The sequence below is a fragment of the Phocoena sinus genome, chromosome 5 (assembly GCF_008692025.1).
Source record: "Phocoena sinus isolate mPhoSin1 chromosome 5, mPhoSin1.pri, whole genome shotgun sequence".
Lineage (NCBI taxonomy): Eukaryota > Metazoa > Chordata > Mammalia > Artiodactyla > Phocoenidae > Phocoena > Phocoena sinus.
The window spans coordinates 49997864-50015888 of record NC_045767.1 but is presented as its reverse complement, the minus strand read 5'-3'; the positions used below and the strand labels follow the sequence as shown (position 1 = coordinate 50015888).

General features: G+C 37.0%; 1 protein-coding gene across 4 annotated transcripts in view; it reads left to right on the top strand.

The window, feature by feature from the left end:
- Window positions 1-18025, top strand: part of ADGRA3 (adhesion G protein-coupled receptor A3) — a 116533-nt gene that overhangs the window by 55816 nt on the left and 42692 nt on the right. For all 4 annotated transcript variants that reach the window (XM_032633239.1, XM_032633238.1, XM_032633240.1 and 1 more), the window contains exons 6-10: window positions 1681-1841; window positions 3478-3691; window positions 10438-10602; window positions 13516-13717; window positions 14657-14812. In XM_032633239.1, the coding sequence (XP_032489130.1) occupies window positions 1681-1841; window positions 3478-3691; window positions 10438-10602; window positions 13516-13717; window positions 14657-14812 (898 nt within the window). The remainder of the gene's footprint in view (window positions 1-1680; window positions 1842-3477; window positions 3692-10437; window positions 10603-13515; window positions 13718-14656; window positions 14813-18025) is intronic.

Sequence of the window (18025 nt, the reverse complement as noted above, 5' to 3'; positions counted from 1 at the left end):
AAGTATAAAATATGCCTCCCTCCCTATGAAGAATTTATAGGGCTTCCCTGGTGGCGAAGTGGTTGAGAGTCTGCCTGCCGATGCAGGGAACACAGGTTCATGCCCCGGTCCGGGAAGATCCCACATGCCGCAGAGCGGCTGGGCCCGTGAGCTATGGCCGATGAGCCTGTGCATCCGGAGCCTGTGCTCCGCAACAGGAGAGGCCACAACAGTGAGAGGCCCACGTACCGCAAAAAAAAAAAAAAAAAAGCCACAACAGTGAGAGGCCCACGTACCGCAAAAAAAAAAAAAAAAAAAAAAAAAGAATTTATGGTTAAGACTATGTTATGCTTTAGCGATTTAATTTTATCCTGTAACTCCATCCCCCAAACTGAATTCACAACTTATTACTGACATTTCTAGGCATGCTTACATAGAATGCCTGCTTTATGAAGTCAGCGTAAGGTCATATTTACATAATTCTCTGTAGCTTTAGAACTGGCTGATTTTTTTCCCCCCAAAATACAGTTTTATTAAGTGCGAGATTGTATAGGAGTTACTTTTGAAGCTAACTGTATTTTCAGATAAACCTTAATATATTTCAAAGTATAAGTTATAATGATTTCTGTTGGAATTACAGTTAAATATAATGTTTTTTACATTTTTATGGTATATAACAACATATGGGCTTGAGTCTCTTTTTCCAGTGAAAAATGTCTTCCCTGCCAGATGTCTCTGTTTGATGTATGCTGACTTCTTCCCTTTTTTCCCTTCCCTCCTCCTCATCTTTCGTTTTCTAAATTTATCATTTCAATCTCATTTAGCAGTTTTCATTGGGATGTAGCTGATAGGTTAGGCGCTCACGGTGCTTCTCCCCATGGCAGACATATGTATGTACTTCTAGAATCACACGGCATCAAACTCTATCTGGTCTTTTTGGTACTGCTATGGTTCTTATCCAGAAAACTGCTTTTTAGTGCAAACATCTCCTTTTAGTGGGCTCATGTCAGCCATTTCTGTGAAGTTTAGGAAATAAAGGCTGTAAAAATAATCTGGCTTTTGAGACCCTGGATAGCAGCAATGTAGGAAGCATTTTCATCCAAAAATTGGGCAAAATTGCCGGTGTTTATAACTGATCATGCTGGAAACTGACCAGAAGTTGGTGCTTAGGAATTAGAAGTCAGCCAGTCATCCTAGTCAGATAAACAGGATATAACCATGTGAAACAGTCATATATTGCTGTATGTTGCCAGAACTAACAGAGTTTGCAGGTATTTAAGCCAAGAACATGGCAGTGATGCTGGAAAAATTGGGGAAGGCTTCAAGATCCAGTATTTGTGCCACAGACTTGATGAAAGGGTAACAGTTTGATAGACACAAAGGATGGGGATGTGGTATTCCCGTACCCTGGGCTTCAGGAGTTTGTTACGTAGATGAGGAATAGATTTTGTTCACGTACCAACGTTGATTGAAACTGGAGTCACTCCCCGAATCAGTGGGGAAGGGAGCTGGGGTCAGGCATTTGGCGTCATCTCAAGGGAAAGGAGACCATAACCAGTCTCCTGATGGTACAGTATGTGCCGTAGCATGGTAAGAGTGAGCAGGAATGTGCTTGCCACCCAAAGGGTAAAGCCAACATAAAGCAAAAATGCGATTTAATTCATTCACTGTAACCTCTACATTGCATTTTGTATGCTACAGAGAATTTCAGACTGAGTATCTGCTGTGTGATTGTAACATACTGTGGATGCATCGCTGGGTGAAGGAGAGAAACATCACGGTACGGGACACACGGTGTGTTTATCCTAAGTCTCTTCAGGCCCAGCCAGTCACAGGCGTGAAGCAGGAGTTGTTGACGTGCGGTAAGGAAGACAAACTGAGAAAGGGTTAACTGTATTTTACTTGCTCTCTTGTTTTTCCTGACAAACTGCAGAGTTCTGTTTACACATTGGGACTGATTACAACTGTCAGTCTTCATGGATTTGATAATATTTAGTTTTTGCTGACAATTAAGTCAGCTGGATTAAAAAACATTTTTTCGATTGGTGTTTAAAGTTCTTAGGTTCTGAACAGCTTTCTTTATGAAATCCAGTTTCAATAAATAGTATAGATCTTCAGATTTTCTAACAGCAAATCGGGAATTTGTTGATAGTAATAAAATCTCAGGATACAATCACACTTTTTGTTGGTGGGGCGTGAATTGATACAGCCTTTTTGAAGGATAGTTTGGCAATAGGTATTGGTGTTCTTAAAGAATTGATACAACTTCATATAGTAATTCTGCATGTAGGGGTTAATTCTTAAGAAATCATCAGCCGTGTGTGTAAATCTTCAGACTTTGTGAACATATCCTAAATTCTCAAAACTAGGGCATTGGTTTAATTATGGCACATCAATTCAGTGAAATAGTATGCAGCTATTGAAAATCATGAATTTTAAGAATATCTGAAGGCTTGAGGGAAATAACACATTTACCATGTGCTAAATGAAAAACAAAAAACAGAAAACCAAAAGCAGTCCTTAAAATGATAGAGGTAGGTTCTAGTTTAGTCTTTGTGTTTGAAAATAGACAACTGTATCCGTTTTTTCCATTTATTTTTATTATCATTATTGTTTCACATGTAAAATATGCTCATTGGATTAAAGATTTATGAAAAGAAATAATGTGTACATATATCAAATTACCTTGGCGTACACTTTAAATAACTTACAGTTTTGTCAGTTATACCTCCATAAAGCTGGGGGAAAAATGAAAAACTAAAAGAAGAAAAAAACAAAGCCCATACTTAATTCTTATCACTCATAGGTAGCTAATGTCAAGGATACCTTGGTGTATCATCTTCTATACCTTTTTATTATGTTTTGTCCAAAATATCATACTCTAATGTTATTTTGTAACCTTTTGTAACTGGAAATGGTGTAAACTTGTTTCCTCATCATATAAGAGATGCATACCAATCCATTATGTAGATGTGGCCATAACTTTTATTTTTTCTTTGCAGAGATGTAGCCATAGCAATTTCCTTATTACTGCAGATTTAGGTTAATAATTTCTCACTCTATAAACATTAAAAGGATTAATTTCCTTGTGTACATCTTTACATATTAGCTATTTAGGATAGAATACTACTAAAAGTAGAATTATTACGTTAGACAAAGGGACTAAATATTTTAAAGGCTTTTAATGAGCCAAGAGATTTGTGTACATTTTTGCATATGTAGTTAAAATTTCTTTTATTTTTCTTACTGGAAGGAAATATATCAGCTTTGTAAAAGTTGATATGAAATGGTTTCATTTAAATTTTACTTAACGGTGTTTTCATCTTGGACCCTCTTAATTCAGTTATAGCTTTGTTGATACTAACATTAGAATGCTGATTACTGATGAATTTGTTTTTCCATTTTTAAAATTTAAATTAGAATTTCTATAATTTTAAACTTTGGAGTGTGAATATAGTATTGTATTTGTTAACTGAGTCTTTATTTTACTGTCTCTAGATCCTCCCCTTGAATTACCATCTTTCTACATGACTCCATCTCATCGTCAAGTTGTGTTTGAAGGAGACAGCCTTCCTTTCCAATGCATGGCTTCATATATTGATCAAGACATGCAAGTGTTATGGTATCAGGATGGGCGAATAGTGGAAACTGATGAATCCCAAGGTATCTTTGTTGAAAAGAACATGATTCACAACTGCTCATTGATTGCAAGGTAAACTTTTTTTAGATGAGAAATTGTCTCTGTGGATTTTATCATTTCAGAATTGTACTGTTCAGTTAGAATTTGAATGAATATGTTGCCTTCTTGCATTTAGAAAAGAAAACTTCTGACATTTCTTTTCCTGATTGTTACTTATCTTCTAAAATTAAATAGCTATCTTTTCCATCCAGTTTTGGAGGAAAAAAACATAGGATAAAAGGGAAACACTGTTTAAAAGTGAGAGACTTTTTGTTTAAAGTCTCAAGAGGAAAAAATGTAAACTTTTAGTGCCATACTTAATTTCTGACAATTTCCTGCTACTAATAAGCTTAGAATTTCACTTTTGGGAATCACCTAATTTTCACTGTCTTAAGATTAATGTAGCATTTTAAGATACTTCCTTTTTTCACCCCACTAGTATAAAAGAATATAACACCTGTCAACCCACGATTGGTGCAAGCACAGCAATAGTTAATTTGAATGAACTTAAAGTACAAGAAACAGGATAAAAATAAATATGTTATCACATCATATTTTATTTTGGTAAAATCTTAATATGTAGGTATTGAATTTTCTCTTTCCTTCTCTCTGCCTCTCTCTCTTTCTGTCTCTGTGTATCTCTCCAAGCCTTTTTCCATCTCTCTCTGTCTTTCCTTCCTACCAATTTCATAAAGATAGACCTCAGCTTGAATATTGAAGAGTAGATCTGTAGTTTCTCAACTCTCTCCTGGGGCACTTTAGGGTAGTATTACAAAAGCATCATGAAAAAATTACCAAGAAACTAAAAGCTGTCTGAGTTGAGACTCAGGTTTGGGAATTTTGAGGTTCGAATATTCTATTTTAAAATATCTCTTTCTCTTCTGAGATTTCCTAACTGTCTGTTAGAAGCATATTTTCATTTGTGTCTTTTAACTTTTATAGTAGATACCCTTAAATCCTTGCTTTCATATTCCAGTATCTGGGTCATCTTGGGATCATCACCTTGACTATATTTCTTATGAATATGGTTTATATTTCCCTATTTAAAAAATATTTATATGTCTGGTAATGTTGGATTGTATCCTGGACATTGTGAATAATTTGCTATAGAAAAGTAGACAGAGTACAGCTTATGGGACAAATCTGGCCTATGAATGTTTTTTTATAGTTTTAAATGGTTACGTTTCAAATGGTTATAAAAGTACCTACATAATATTCTCAGTGTTGCTTCTTGGTCAGCAAAGCCTAAAGTATTTACTATCTGGCCTTCAAAGAAAAAGTTTGCTGACCCCTGACTCTGGATTCCTTTGTATTCTTCTCAAGACAGCTAGTTTTGTTTCATTGAACAGTTACCTTGGTTAAATTCAGACTCCTAGACCTGGCTTTTCTGTATTAGGCAGCCACTGAAATCTGCTTGGTGTTTGCCCTGTCTGCATGGAGGTCAGGGTCAGTTAAAGAGCTGGGTGGATTTTATATGCAGAAGTTTGGGCTTCCAGCCAGGCTCCTTTCTACCTCTGTCCTCTGACTTTTCAACCAGTAAGATTTTGAGTTTCTATTTGATTAATGCCTGCCCTTGGGCAAAAGCCATTTAAAAAATTTCCTGGTTACTCCCCACTGCCATTCCCTTCTTCCTACTGTCAGGTCCTCTTTGGTTTCTGCTTGCTTTGGATCACTCTCCATGTGTTCAGATAGTTATCATTTTGTAGTTTTGTTCACAGCTTATAACTAACTGTTAATTGCAGGGAGGGTGGTTTGATAGGAGCCACTCTGCTATTACCAGAAGCAGAGTTCTTTTATTAGGGGATAAGATTGTTAGGAAAGTTTTTAAAATGTTCTTTGCACTTAATATTAAGTTCTAGTGAGAAGATTCTAATTGTTACATTATTTTTACTGTGTGATAATTTCACAAGTGTATACATATGTCAAAACTTACCAAATTGTATATATATGTATTTTTTTGGCTGCGTTGGGTCTTGGTTGCCGCGAAAGCTGCGGCAAGCAGGGGCTACTCTTCGTTGTGGTGCGTGGGCTTCTCATTGCAGTGGCTTCCCTTGTTGCGGAGCACAGGCTGTAGGCGCTCGGCTTCAGTAGTTATGGCACGCAGACCCATGGGCTCAGTAGTTGTGGCGCACGGGCTTAGTTGCTCCGCGGATGTGGGATCTTCCCGGACCAGGGATAGAACCTGTATCCCCTGCATTGGCAGGCAGATTCTTAACCACTGTGCCACCAGGGAACTCCCCAAATTGTATATTTTAAGCAGTTTATTTTCTGAGTAGACAATAATTGACATATAATACAACAATAAAGCTTTAAAAATGTAATAGAACCCTTTTCTGAATAAAAGAGCCTTATTTTTTTTTAAATTTATTGAAAAGTATAGTTGATTTACAGTGTTGTGTTAATTTCTGCTCTACAACAAAGTGACTGAATTATATGTATATTATTCTTTTTCATATTCTTTTCCATTATTGTTTATCACAGGATATTGAATATAGTTCCAAGAGCTTTAATTTAACTCTTACATTTTGTAGCTATAAAGTAACTAGATTTACTTTATAAATTTATTTCTGTAAGTCATGTTTAAATTAATCTAAATTCCTTTAGCATTACAAAAAAATTAATTCTAAGGATAGCAACTTCACCTAACATTTTTTTGTTGGTAGGGACACTTACCAAAGTGAAAATCTTTCATATGAAGACTGAGAAGTCCTTTACACAGAGTTAATCCCAGAATAATAAAGAAGTTGTAGGAAAAGGAAATATGTGGTTATTGGACTGGTTTACCTTATACAGCTCTTGATTCTTCATTGGTCTCCTCATGTCGATCCTTTTAGTAAGAATCAGAGTTTGTATTTTTCCTAGACACTGAAATTGAAGCTACCTCCTTCTCCTTAAATCTCCTAATATGTCGTGTTGAGGATTCCTGAAAAATTTATTCCGATAATTGGTTTTAGACATTGAAGGTATTGCTGAAAGTTGGGTTAGGACCGTTTTCCCCAGAGGGTATGCCAATGTGTCCTGGGGTGCCACAGTGTGTTAACGGAGGTGCTGTGTGGTATTATAAGTGTTTGAGCATAGTGATACTGGACATTAGTGAGACACGACACAGCTACCAGCTCCAGGCAGTTAGGATGTTGAATTTACATGATGCTGCATCCCTTTTGCTGGTGCCATACTTTAGATAATGGGATTTTGACAGTTACTATGGTGCAAAGAAAGTAGTGTGTGAAAATAATTTTGGAACAAGGAATTATGGATATCACTGTTTGATCTGTATCTAATGTTTGATTAATTTTGGAGTGCCCAATAGGCATGCACAACCCATTAGGAAGTAGTTGCGGTTAAGAATGAAATACTTATTTTAATTGATGTGTGTTTTTTTTCAAATGGCTACTAAGTTATTAGGACATATATACACAGTTTTAGGATTGCATTTAGTCATTGGAACCACCCTAGGTTTTTTTTTGTTTTTCTGTTTTATTCTGTTATAGTCAATTGCATTTTTTTAACGTCTTTATTGGAGTATAATTGCTTTACAATGTTGTGTTAGTTTCTGCTGTATAACAAGGTGAATCAGCTCTACGTATACATATAACCCCATACCCCCTTCTTCTTGCATCTCCCTCCTACCCTCCCTATTCCACCCCTCTAGGTGGTCACAAAGCACCGAGCTGATCTCCCTGTGCTATGCGGCTGCTTCCCACTAGCTATCTGTTTTACATTTGGTAGTGTATATACGTCAGTGCTACTCTCTCACTTGTCCCAGCTTACCCTCCCCTGCACCGTGTCCTCCAGTCCATTTTCTACGTCTGCGTCTTTATTCCTCTCCTGCCCCTAGGTTCATCAGAACCATTTTTTTTTTTTTTAGATTCCATATCTGTGTGTTAGCATACGGTATTTATTTTTCTCTTTCTGGCTTACTGCACTCTGACTGGCTTACTGACTCTCTAGGTCCATCCACCTCACTACAAATAACTCAGTTTCATTTCTTTTTATGGCTGAGAAATATTCCATTGTATATATGTGCCACATCCTCTTTATCCATTCATCTGTCAACGGACACTTAGGTTGCTTCCATGTCCTGGCTATTGTAAATAGTGCTGCAGTGAACATTGTGGTACGTGACTCTTTTTGAATTGTTTTTCTCGGGGTATATGCCCAGAAGTGGGATTGCTGGGTCATATGGTAGTTCTACTTTTAGTTTTTTAAGGAACCTACGTGCTGTTCTCCATAGTGGCTGTATCAATTTACATTCCCACCAACAGTGCAAGAGGGTTCCCTTTTCTCCACACCCTCTCCAGCATTTATTGTTTGTAGAGTTTTTGATGATGGCCATTCTGACTGGTGTGAGATGATATCTCATTGTAGTTTTGATTTGCATTTCTCTAATGATTAGTAATGTTGAGCATCCTTTCATGTGTTTGTTGGCAATCTGTATCTCTTCTTTGGAGAAATGTGTATTTAGGTCTTCTGCCCATTTTTGGATTGGGTTGTTTGTTTTTTGCTATTGAGCTGCATGAGCTGCTTGTAAATTTTGGAGATTAATCCTTTGTCAGTTGCTTCATTTGCAAATATTTTCTCCCATTCTGAGGGTTGTCTTTTCATCTTGTTTATGGTTTCCTTTGCTGTACAAAAGCTTTGAAGTTTCATTAGGTCCCATTTCTTTATTTTTGTTTTTATTTCCATTTCTCTAGGAGGTGGGTCAAAAAGGATCTTGCTGTGATTTATGTCATAGGGTGTTCTGCCTATGTTTTCCTCTATGAGTTTGATAGTGTCTGGCCTTACATTTTGGTCTTTAATCCATTTTGAGTTTATTTTTGTGTATGGTGTTAGGGAGTGTTCTAATTTCATTCTTTTACATGTACCTGTCCAGTTTTCCCAGCACCACTTATTGAAGAGGCTGTCCTTTCTCCACTGTACATTCCTGCCTCCTTTATCAAAGATAAGGTGACCATATGTGCATGGGTTTACCTCTGGGCTTCCTATCCTGTTCCATTGATGTACATTTCTGTTTTTGTGCAGTACCATACTGTCTTGATTACTGTAGCTTTGTAGTATAGTCTGAAGTCAGGGAGCCTCATTCCTCCAGCTTCATTTTTCTTTCTCAAGATTACTTTGGCTATTTGGGGTCTTTTTTGTTTCTATACAAACTGTAAAATTTTTTGTTCTAGTTCTGTGAAAAATACCATTGGTAGTTTGATAGGGATTGCATTGAATCTGTAGATTGCTTTCACCCTAGGTGTTTCTTTGAGGCTAGGGGCATTGTGGAAGTTATCTAGTCAGTGAAGGAACCATGAACCAAGAAAATTTGGGGATCTCTGGATTAGGGAATGCTTTTTATTGCCAAAAATTTTTATACACTTCCTAGTTCGTTAGAGTTATGCAAAGTATAATGTTTGACAGACTTTCTGGTTATTTAAATTTAATGTCAAACTCTTCTGTGTCATTTTACCTTGAATCTATTTATTTCAATGTTTTAGTTTGTTTGCTAACTTAGTAAAGATGATAAATATTTTCTCTGGTTCAGAATCACAGTGCCTCAAAGTCTTTATTAGAACATTTGTTGTTGTATAGCCATTAATGATTTTAGGAAGCTAGAAAAATGTGTTTTAATTTCAAGGCATTATTTTGTTAGTTAATTAAAATTATACATGCTTTATGTCTAATGATTTATTTGTATCTACATGAAAGCAAAGTATAGTAGATCATGTGGGGGGGATAAAGTTTAATTGAAGGTTCTGACATTTGCTCTTTAATTAATAGGTTTTATATTAGAGAATTATGATTTCATCTTGAAAGTTGAATTTTCTGACAGCTCTTTAGAAATATAGCTGTTATTATAAGTTGAAGTGTACTTTTAAATGGAAAGCTACTTTTGTTAAAGCATTAATTGTAATTTATTAAATCTTTTTAGAGACTTAACAGGTTTTAACTCCTTTTCCACAAAATATTTCATCTTAAATATTAATTACACACTTCATAATATTAGTCTTCTTCATGCTTGAGTATGGATCTGAAAAGGTAGATATAACTTGGAAACTATTAGTTTTTTTTTAAATTATTTTGTTTTTGATTTTTTTCTTTTTTTATTGAAGTATAGTTTATTTATAATGTGTTAGTTTCAGTTGTACAGCAAAGTGATTCAGTTATACATGTATCTATTTCAGATTCTTCTCCCTTATAGGTCATTCCAGAATACCAAGTGAAGTTTCCTGCTGGTTACTATTTTATATATAGGAGTGTGTGTATACTGATCCCAAACACCTAATTTATCCCTCCTCCCCCCTTTCCCCTTTGGTAACCATAAGTTTGTTTTCTATGTCTGTGGGTCTATTTCTGTTTTTATTGCTTGTATGTGTAACCTAAAAAAAAAAAAAAAGGTTACAAATGAACTTATATACAAAACAGAAATTGACTTTCCTTTAGTTTTGCTGAAGGAAGTGCCATGATGTTTCTGCATTGGCACTTGGTTTCTGCTCCCTGTGGTGGCCTGCCCTCCCTTTTCTTGGAGGGAGAAGTCTCAGTGCCACTCCATTCATTCTTCTGCTGTAGCTTTTACCGTAGTATTTTAGGTCTCCCTTTACCTGCCTGTCTTGACTTGCTGCTGAAGTACTTAAATGGAGGGGTTATTTTTTTTATTATTATTATTTTTAATCTAGCAAGCAAGCACTTGTCCTACAGCATACATTCATGTTTGCTCAAAGAATGATCGAAGCACATGTTGTCTTCCTTCTTGCCTAACCATATTTTCTCTCTCTTTAAACTTTTTCTTCATGCAGTGCCCTAACCATTTCTAATATTCAGGCTGGATCGACTGGAAATTGGGGCTGCCATGTCCAGTCCAAACGTGGGAACAATACGAGAACCGTCGATATTGTGGTCTTAGAAAGCTCTGCACAGTACTGTCCTCCCGAGAGGGTGGTAAACAATAAAGGGGATTTCAGGTCAGTGACATGGAGAGTGCTGGAAAGGGCTGACTGGCCCCTCATCTTTTTATTCTCAAAGGCATAGACATATGTGACCAGTTTCCTGTCCTCAGAAAGAAAATTTGAGAAATATATGTGTATTCACATATATATCCTTATATATCTAAGGACTACCCATAAGTGATTTCAGAATCATTTATGGAGATTAGAAGTAAAAACAGGTGCCTGAACTTTATCTGAGATCTATTGATTTATAAGTCTCTGAAAGTTGAGCCAGAAGTGTTCTTTTTTTTTTTTGTGGTACACGGGCCTCTCACTGTTGTGGCCTCTCCCGTTGCGGAGCACAGGCTCCGGACACGCAGGCTCAGCTGCCGTGGCTCACAGGCCCAGCCGCTCCGCAGCATGTGGGATCTTCCCGGACCGGGGCACGAGCCCGTGTCCCCTGCATCAGCAGGCGGACTCTCAACCGCTGTACCACCAGGGAAGCCGGAGAAGTGTTCATTTTTATCAGGTGGTTTTGTTGTATAAGTTAAGAACCACTACTTTAGGAAACAGTTTGGAAATTCCACTAAAATAGTGTGCTAATAGCATTTTCTGGTTTTTTTTTTTTTTCTGTTTTTTTTTTAAGGGCTCTTTTTGGATGACCTTTGGAAGCTTTTGTGGTGCTAATTGACTTTTAACCGTAGGCAGTTAAGTGGACATCATAATTAGCAGAAACACATAACCATTTTTCCTCCCCTTTGGTTCTTCTGACAATTAAGCAAGAGGGACTTTGAGAAAGGAAGGCTGTTGGGTGGTCTGAAAGCTGGGGAGCCACTAGTGTTGGACTCTGTTAAGATGATCAGAATGGGTTAAATACTGTGATTTGTTTGCTATTTTTTTAGTAGAAAGTTTAGAATTTGTGAGAGCTAAAAACTTTTACCTTAGACTCTCCTTACTTTCAAAGTTGCTTTAAAACATTATCTTTAAATATGTTATTTACCTAAAGTTCTTTATGTCTAGAATTTTAGCAATGAGTTATATAGTTAATATAAATGAAGGGAAATACGTAGCTCTGTAAAGCAGCATAAAGATTGTTGAATACCCAGTTTATAGCTGTCTTATGATTGGTGGTATTGCTGCCTTGTGGCTGTAAGTCTGATTTTTAAGGATAAGAAAAAAAACCCTTTGGTGTTAATCTTTCAAGTCAAAGGTAAAGAAGCAATAACATCTTTACCTCAGCTACTTCTCCATTGATTTTTTAAAAATTGCCTTTCGTCCTCCTCCCCCTCCCCCTTTTAAAATTCTTGACATGAATGTGTGGAAATCATAATTTATTATTGCCAATGGATAAGTTTTTTATGTGGATTAACTGTTCATCTATAATACTTAAATATTTAAAGTATACGTTAAAGTGCAATATATAACATTTGTTAATTTTGTTAAATTCAGCATCTTCATTAAATAGTCATAGTATGTTTTCTGCTTATGGTGGATTTTCTGTTTTTACTCATAGTTTTGGAGGGTTTTCCGTTTTTAAAAATAGAAGTAGAGTCTAATCATTTAACTGATTAATGAATTATTTATCTTTTGACATTCCGTAAGGTATTATACAGTTACAACTTCCCCTGCATTAATAAGATTTAGTTTAGTCTTGCTTCATCTTTTATATAGTTTTTCATAATGCATTCTGTTTTGGTGTGGCTGATATTATAATTTAGCAGTTCATATGTTATGAGTCAGCTATAACTGACTCATATGTAATATATATATGACATATAACATATTATCAAATATGTTATTTTCATTCCCAGTTTTGGAGAAATAGAGCTCCAATAACAAAGATTTCTCTCAATCCAGTTAGTGCTGATTCATACCAGCAGGTCAGTGTAGTCACTTCACTTGCACAGTGACTGTACAATTTATCTGGGCTTCACCCAGATAAATTCGGTTGTATATGGTATTGGACGTCTCCAAGACCCACCCCCCGCCATCCCAGCCAAGTGCAGAAGTTTGCTAAAAGGACTTATGGGATTCAGCGTATAGCTGTAGTGACATCTAAGATATAGTGATACAGTAATATACATAGCTGGATAATAAGGGAAAAAGACACAGGTGGGTTCTGGAGAGATCCACGTGTAAGGTTCTTGATTATCTCTGCCTCCCAGGAAGGTCACACGGAGCTCACTACTCGTCCAGCCTTGAAAAGACAGCAGCCTCTGTATAGTGTTTCTGCCCAGGGAAGCCCACTGGAGACACAGCACCCAAAGTTCTTGTTGGGGGCTGGTCCTGTAGGCATCCTCTGCCTACCTGATACCAAAATTTCAGACTCCCAGGAAGAAAGCAGGTGCTTAGCATACACCATATTGCTTGTCCAGACAGTCTAGGTACCGTGAATCACCTTTACCAGTTAACTGTTTATGGGAACACTCCGAGCCCCAAGTTCCTAGGTGCCACCGAAGGACCAGCATTGCAAGCAGGCCTTTCTAAGGAGAGCAGTCTTGGGCCTGCTATGGTAGCTCTTTTCTACACATATATTAACTCTCCTTCTGTGAAAGGGCAAATTCTATTTATATTGGATAAGATTCTGACCTTATGTAACTAATGGTTATATAAGCCAACAATATAGTAACAGTAATTAAAAAGAAACGCAGGACCATTTGGTGTACCAGTTTTCTTTTCTACTGGGTAAGATACAATTTCCCTGTCTGTTTATATTTAGAATATTTTAGGAAAATATTCTGTTAGGGTAATAAAATACACTTGGCTGGTAGCTTAAAACGGTTTAGTCCATTTTAACTTAAAAAATTTTTGGGGGGTCCTTATTATTAAAGGAGTTTTGTTCTTGATTTTTGTCTGATTCTGTGTGACATGTTCTAAACCTTGATTTTCCTCTGCTGTTACTAGTGTCAGCGTAGGTTCTCTTAGGCCATTTTGTCTTCGTCTCTCTAGGTGGCCCAGAACGCTGGCAGGCATTACCGCACATCTGCAGTGTACTCGGAATACCCACAGCGGTGGGATCTATCCCGGAAACGCCCAGGATGAGAGAAAGGCCTGGCGCAGATGTGATCGAGGTGGCTTTTGGGCGGATGATGATTATTCTCGCTGCCAGTATGCAAATGATGTCACTAGAGTTCTTTATATGTTTAATCAGGTAACTGGGAAGTCTTCAGATTGGCCGAGGGTGCTAATAAAACGTGGTACTCACACCAAATACATAAGATTTTTTTTTTAATACTAGTAAAGCATAGGATTTGGTGTTTATACTTCAGTGGACTGTGTCTTTGGGATCAGACCTGTCCTTCTCAACCAGAGAAGGGCATCTCTGGCATCACTCTTCCTTTCCAGTTACGACCTGACTCTGTGCCTTTGCCCGAATACCTTCATCATCTGTATCTCCAGGCAAAATCCCAACCATCCTTCAAATGCACCTGGGAAGCTACCCTTTAGTTCCTTTTATAAATCCTTTGTCACAAGTGGTCCCTTGTTGCACTTGTACTATTCGTATGCTTTTTCTTATCTCTGCTTCTATGTGTCTTTTTTTAAACCATAGCAGATTATAAGCGGCTGGCAGGTGCTTTCTGTGTCTTACACATTTTCTTACGTTCCTCTGCACCTGATATACCCTTTTTGTAATGGTTGGTGCTGAGTCGTGTTTAAGTCAATAAATAAACAAATGGGAAGCATTACTGGCAGTGCATGACAGTACAGATAAGAGGCAGATAAGTGATTCATGCTCCCATGTGGCAGGAGTTCCAGGCCAGATATTGATCCTTCCTGGCTGGAATACTCCGGAAAGGTGTTACTAGGCAATTGGAATTGAGTATATATAGAATTTGGCTAGGTAGAGATGAAGAGATTGTGTAGCCCATTTATGTACTGTTATATTCCATTCCAAGTTAAAAATAATTCCTTCAGGTAAGTTTCCAATAATATTTCAGTCTTCTCAGTTTTGGAAAAGCACTTTAAGAAGGTCATAGTGAGTAGATGATAAAAAATTTGAATTCATTGCCATGTTTTGAAATGCAAAGGTAAGATGTCAAAATTTTGTCCATCATTTTGCTAAGTGCTTCTTTTTGCCTTTTTAATATAGATGCCCCTCAATCTTACCAACGCTGTGGCCACAGCCCGACAATTATTGGCTTACACTGTAGAAGCAGCCAACTTTTCTGACAAGATGGATGTTATATTTGTGGCTGAAATGATAGAGAAATTTGGAAGATTTACTAAAGAGGAAAAATCAAAAGAGGTATTTTCTGGTTCAGATTTGTAGCATATAGCATATCAGCAAATGGTCATGTGATAGGGTTGAATCTGTATTTTGAAAGGCTGTTTATGTTTGCTGTATTTGAACTAAATATACCTTTTAACTTCTAAAATTGTCATTGAAAAACCTATGCTCCATTAGAGTGACTTGTTGGGAAGAGTAGAGGTGAACTGTCAGTTCTTGGAAATTACCGTGATGGGGCAGAGCCAGCCTGTGAGAAAGCGACGTCCTGCATCCACGTTGTAGGTCAGCCTGGCTGCTTCTCTCAGGCTGCCTGGGATTTCTCTTCTCCACACTGTCAGGTGTCCATCCTTCTTAGTGAGAGTTTTAGGCCCCCAGATCTTGTGTTAAATTGCTTAACTGCTTTTGGAATGTCCTAGAGAAGTGAAAGACTACTTTAGGAACTTAAAAAAAAATTCCATGCGATTAAAATACACAAGTTATGAAAATTTAATAGCTTTGAAAAGGGGCCACGTTAAAACTGTGATATGCTTGTCCACATGGTATCCTTTAAGGGAAAACTTCAACAACCACGGTTTTCAGAATGAATGAGCAGCAAATAATGTTTTGAATGAGTTTTTAGATGCAGATTAACATATTCTTAAACTTTAAGTTTCCAGCTAGGTGAGAGCTTTATATGAACTGTTGCTCTTGTGATAAAATCACTTACATAAAAATGAATTTTAGAGGTAGAAGAAACTTAGATTAGGTCATACACTGAAGCCCAGAGAAAATTAAATTATGTACCTAAGGTTTTTCAGTTAGGTTAGTGCAGGGCTGAAAACAGAACCCAAGAACCTTCGCTGTCTAATCCAGAAGTTTCTGCTGTATAACATTTACTTTCTAGTACAGTGTTGCCCTGTCATTGTATTCCAAAAGTACTGTAGGGAAAAGACTGGACTAAACAAAGTCTAATGTATTTCTTTATGTGGGACATCTCAGATTCATTAATGTGCAAAAAGGTAAGTAATATGCCTTCTTCCTTAAATCATTTAACCAAGGAATTTTTTTTGTATAGTATCTATTAATATCTTGCATTTTGGTCGTAAGTTTTGAAACTGCAGCCCTAGTACATTAGGTACTTTACTTGATGTGATGTAGCTGTTAAAGGAAAGAAAATAGTGACATGTATGTAAATAGGATTCAGGTCAACGGACCACTTGACGATGAGTTAGCATTTCTGTGTTGTTATCTGAACTTCAGAGCACAGTTTCCTAATGAACAGTTCTCTTGCTTGATTGTGTCTTTGGGCCACAGCCTGCTTCGCATGGTAAATTTTTCTAGCCCTGGGAGGAGCCGTGTGAATTCTGCTTCTGTGGTAATACTGCTCTCCCTTGTTGATTATAATCACAGGTTAGCTGCCCACATGATTAGAAGTCATTCATGGAAGGTGGTCACTAGAGTAATTGGAATGACATTTAGAATGTGGACCTGGAGAAAGATTTTGCCATCATGTAATAGATGTTTATTCCCATGCTGCCCTGTTTTGGTGTGAGGGACTTCTGCACACCTCCCAACTCGGGAAGAGCAATGCGGTACATTCCACCATGTCTGCTGGTGTGTGGAAAAAATGGTCTGCTGCTTTAGTATGTTCTTAGGGGGAAGCATCTTGTTGAGGACTGAAAGTGGACCTGGTTCGTGAGTTATTAACCACGGGCCCTTTGTTTTTAAAATGGGGGATGATACTTGCCCTGTGTAACGTGCAAAGTTTGTGTGTGCAAGTGAGAAATATAGGTGAAACTGTTTTGCAGAATCATTGCAAAGCTAGGATATACTTTTTATAGGGTTGGGACATTAAACATTATTATGATCTCAGAGACTACGAAAGAGGTCCTTAAAAAAAAATCACGAGACTGCTTTAGTTACTTATCTACAAACTTAGTTTGAAGGAGCTTGCTGTCACTTTCACTGGCTAACATAGGAGGTAAAATTTTAATCATCTTTGGAAACAAATGATGGCAACTTCTTAAGTATAAATAGAAGAAACAGGAAAATTATTCAGGATTGAACAATTGAGGTCTAAATGTAATACTACCTATGATGCAGTGACAGATATCTGATTCTTTGGAAACTTAGACTACAGGCCATTGCTTTCACTGTTTATTACTATATTAAGAGGCAACCATGAGACTTAAGGGCTTCATTTTAAGTTAATTACCACTGCGTAAAATTATGCTGAGGTATCCTTAAATGCATATAGCATAATTGGACAAACAATTAAATTGATTTTTCTATTATGTCCAAAAAGTTATTCTGCTGTGGATTTTGTTATAACTAAAATAACCTGTGATTGAATCCAGCCAACACAGGGTGGTACTCTATTGTCTTAGGTGGGTGCTGGAAGCTATCAGACTGCCAGATCTAAGTGATTTGTTTCCTGGGGTCTTTTAAAAAGAGCTGAAGGTTGTCTGTCAGGCAGTGTCTGTTCCATATTTACGATAGTGATTTCTCTTGTGAAAACAAATGTATATCCATTTCAGAAGATGAGAAAGTCTATGAAGATTAGAGTTGGTTACATGGTATAGTCTCCTTCCTGTGCTCTCATTTTAAATATGTGAGTGAGGCATGCACCTTAATGCTAATTTACTGCATTTTTATGTACAGATTTTTAAAAATGTAAAGTTCTTTCATTTATTCATTTTAAGACATAATCACTTCAGTATTGATGGTTATGTTTCCTTTTCATTTTCGGTATTTTTAATGTTTTATTCCTTCATCTTACTTGTCAGACTTTTCTGTAAAGATTTTCAAAGAGCCAGCTTCTGGCCTTTTGATCCTTCCACCACATGGTTTCTCAAATGTGTGTGTGTGTCATGATCACCTGGAAGGTTTGTTAAACACAGACTGGTAGGCCCCATGCCCTGAGGTTCTGATTCAGTAGGTCTGTGAGGGAGTCTGAGAATTGGCATTTCTACAAATTCCAGGTGATACTGGGCCACAAGTCTTTGGCACAGGCTCTGAGAACCAGTGTAGAATCTTCATTTTCCATCCTTATCTTGCTTTTTTAAAAAAGTTCTCTTTGTGTTTAACTTTTTAAAAACTTTCCAGAAACTTTTTTTTAATTGGAAAATGCCAAAAACATAGGAGAAGGAATGTTATTATTAATACTTTTAAAAAATACCTTTCACAAAGCTTCAACAATTTTCAGTATTTACCAATCTTGTTTCATCTCTCCTATCCGCTCATCTCCTTTGT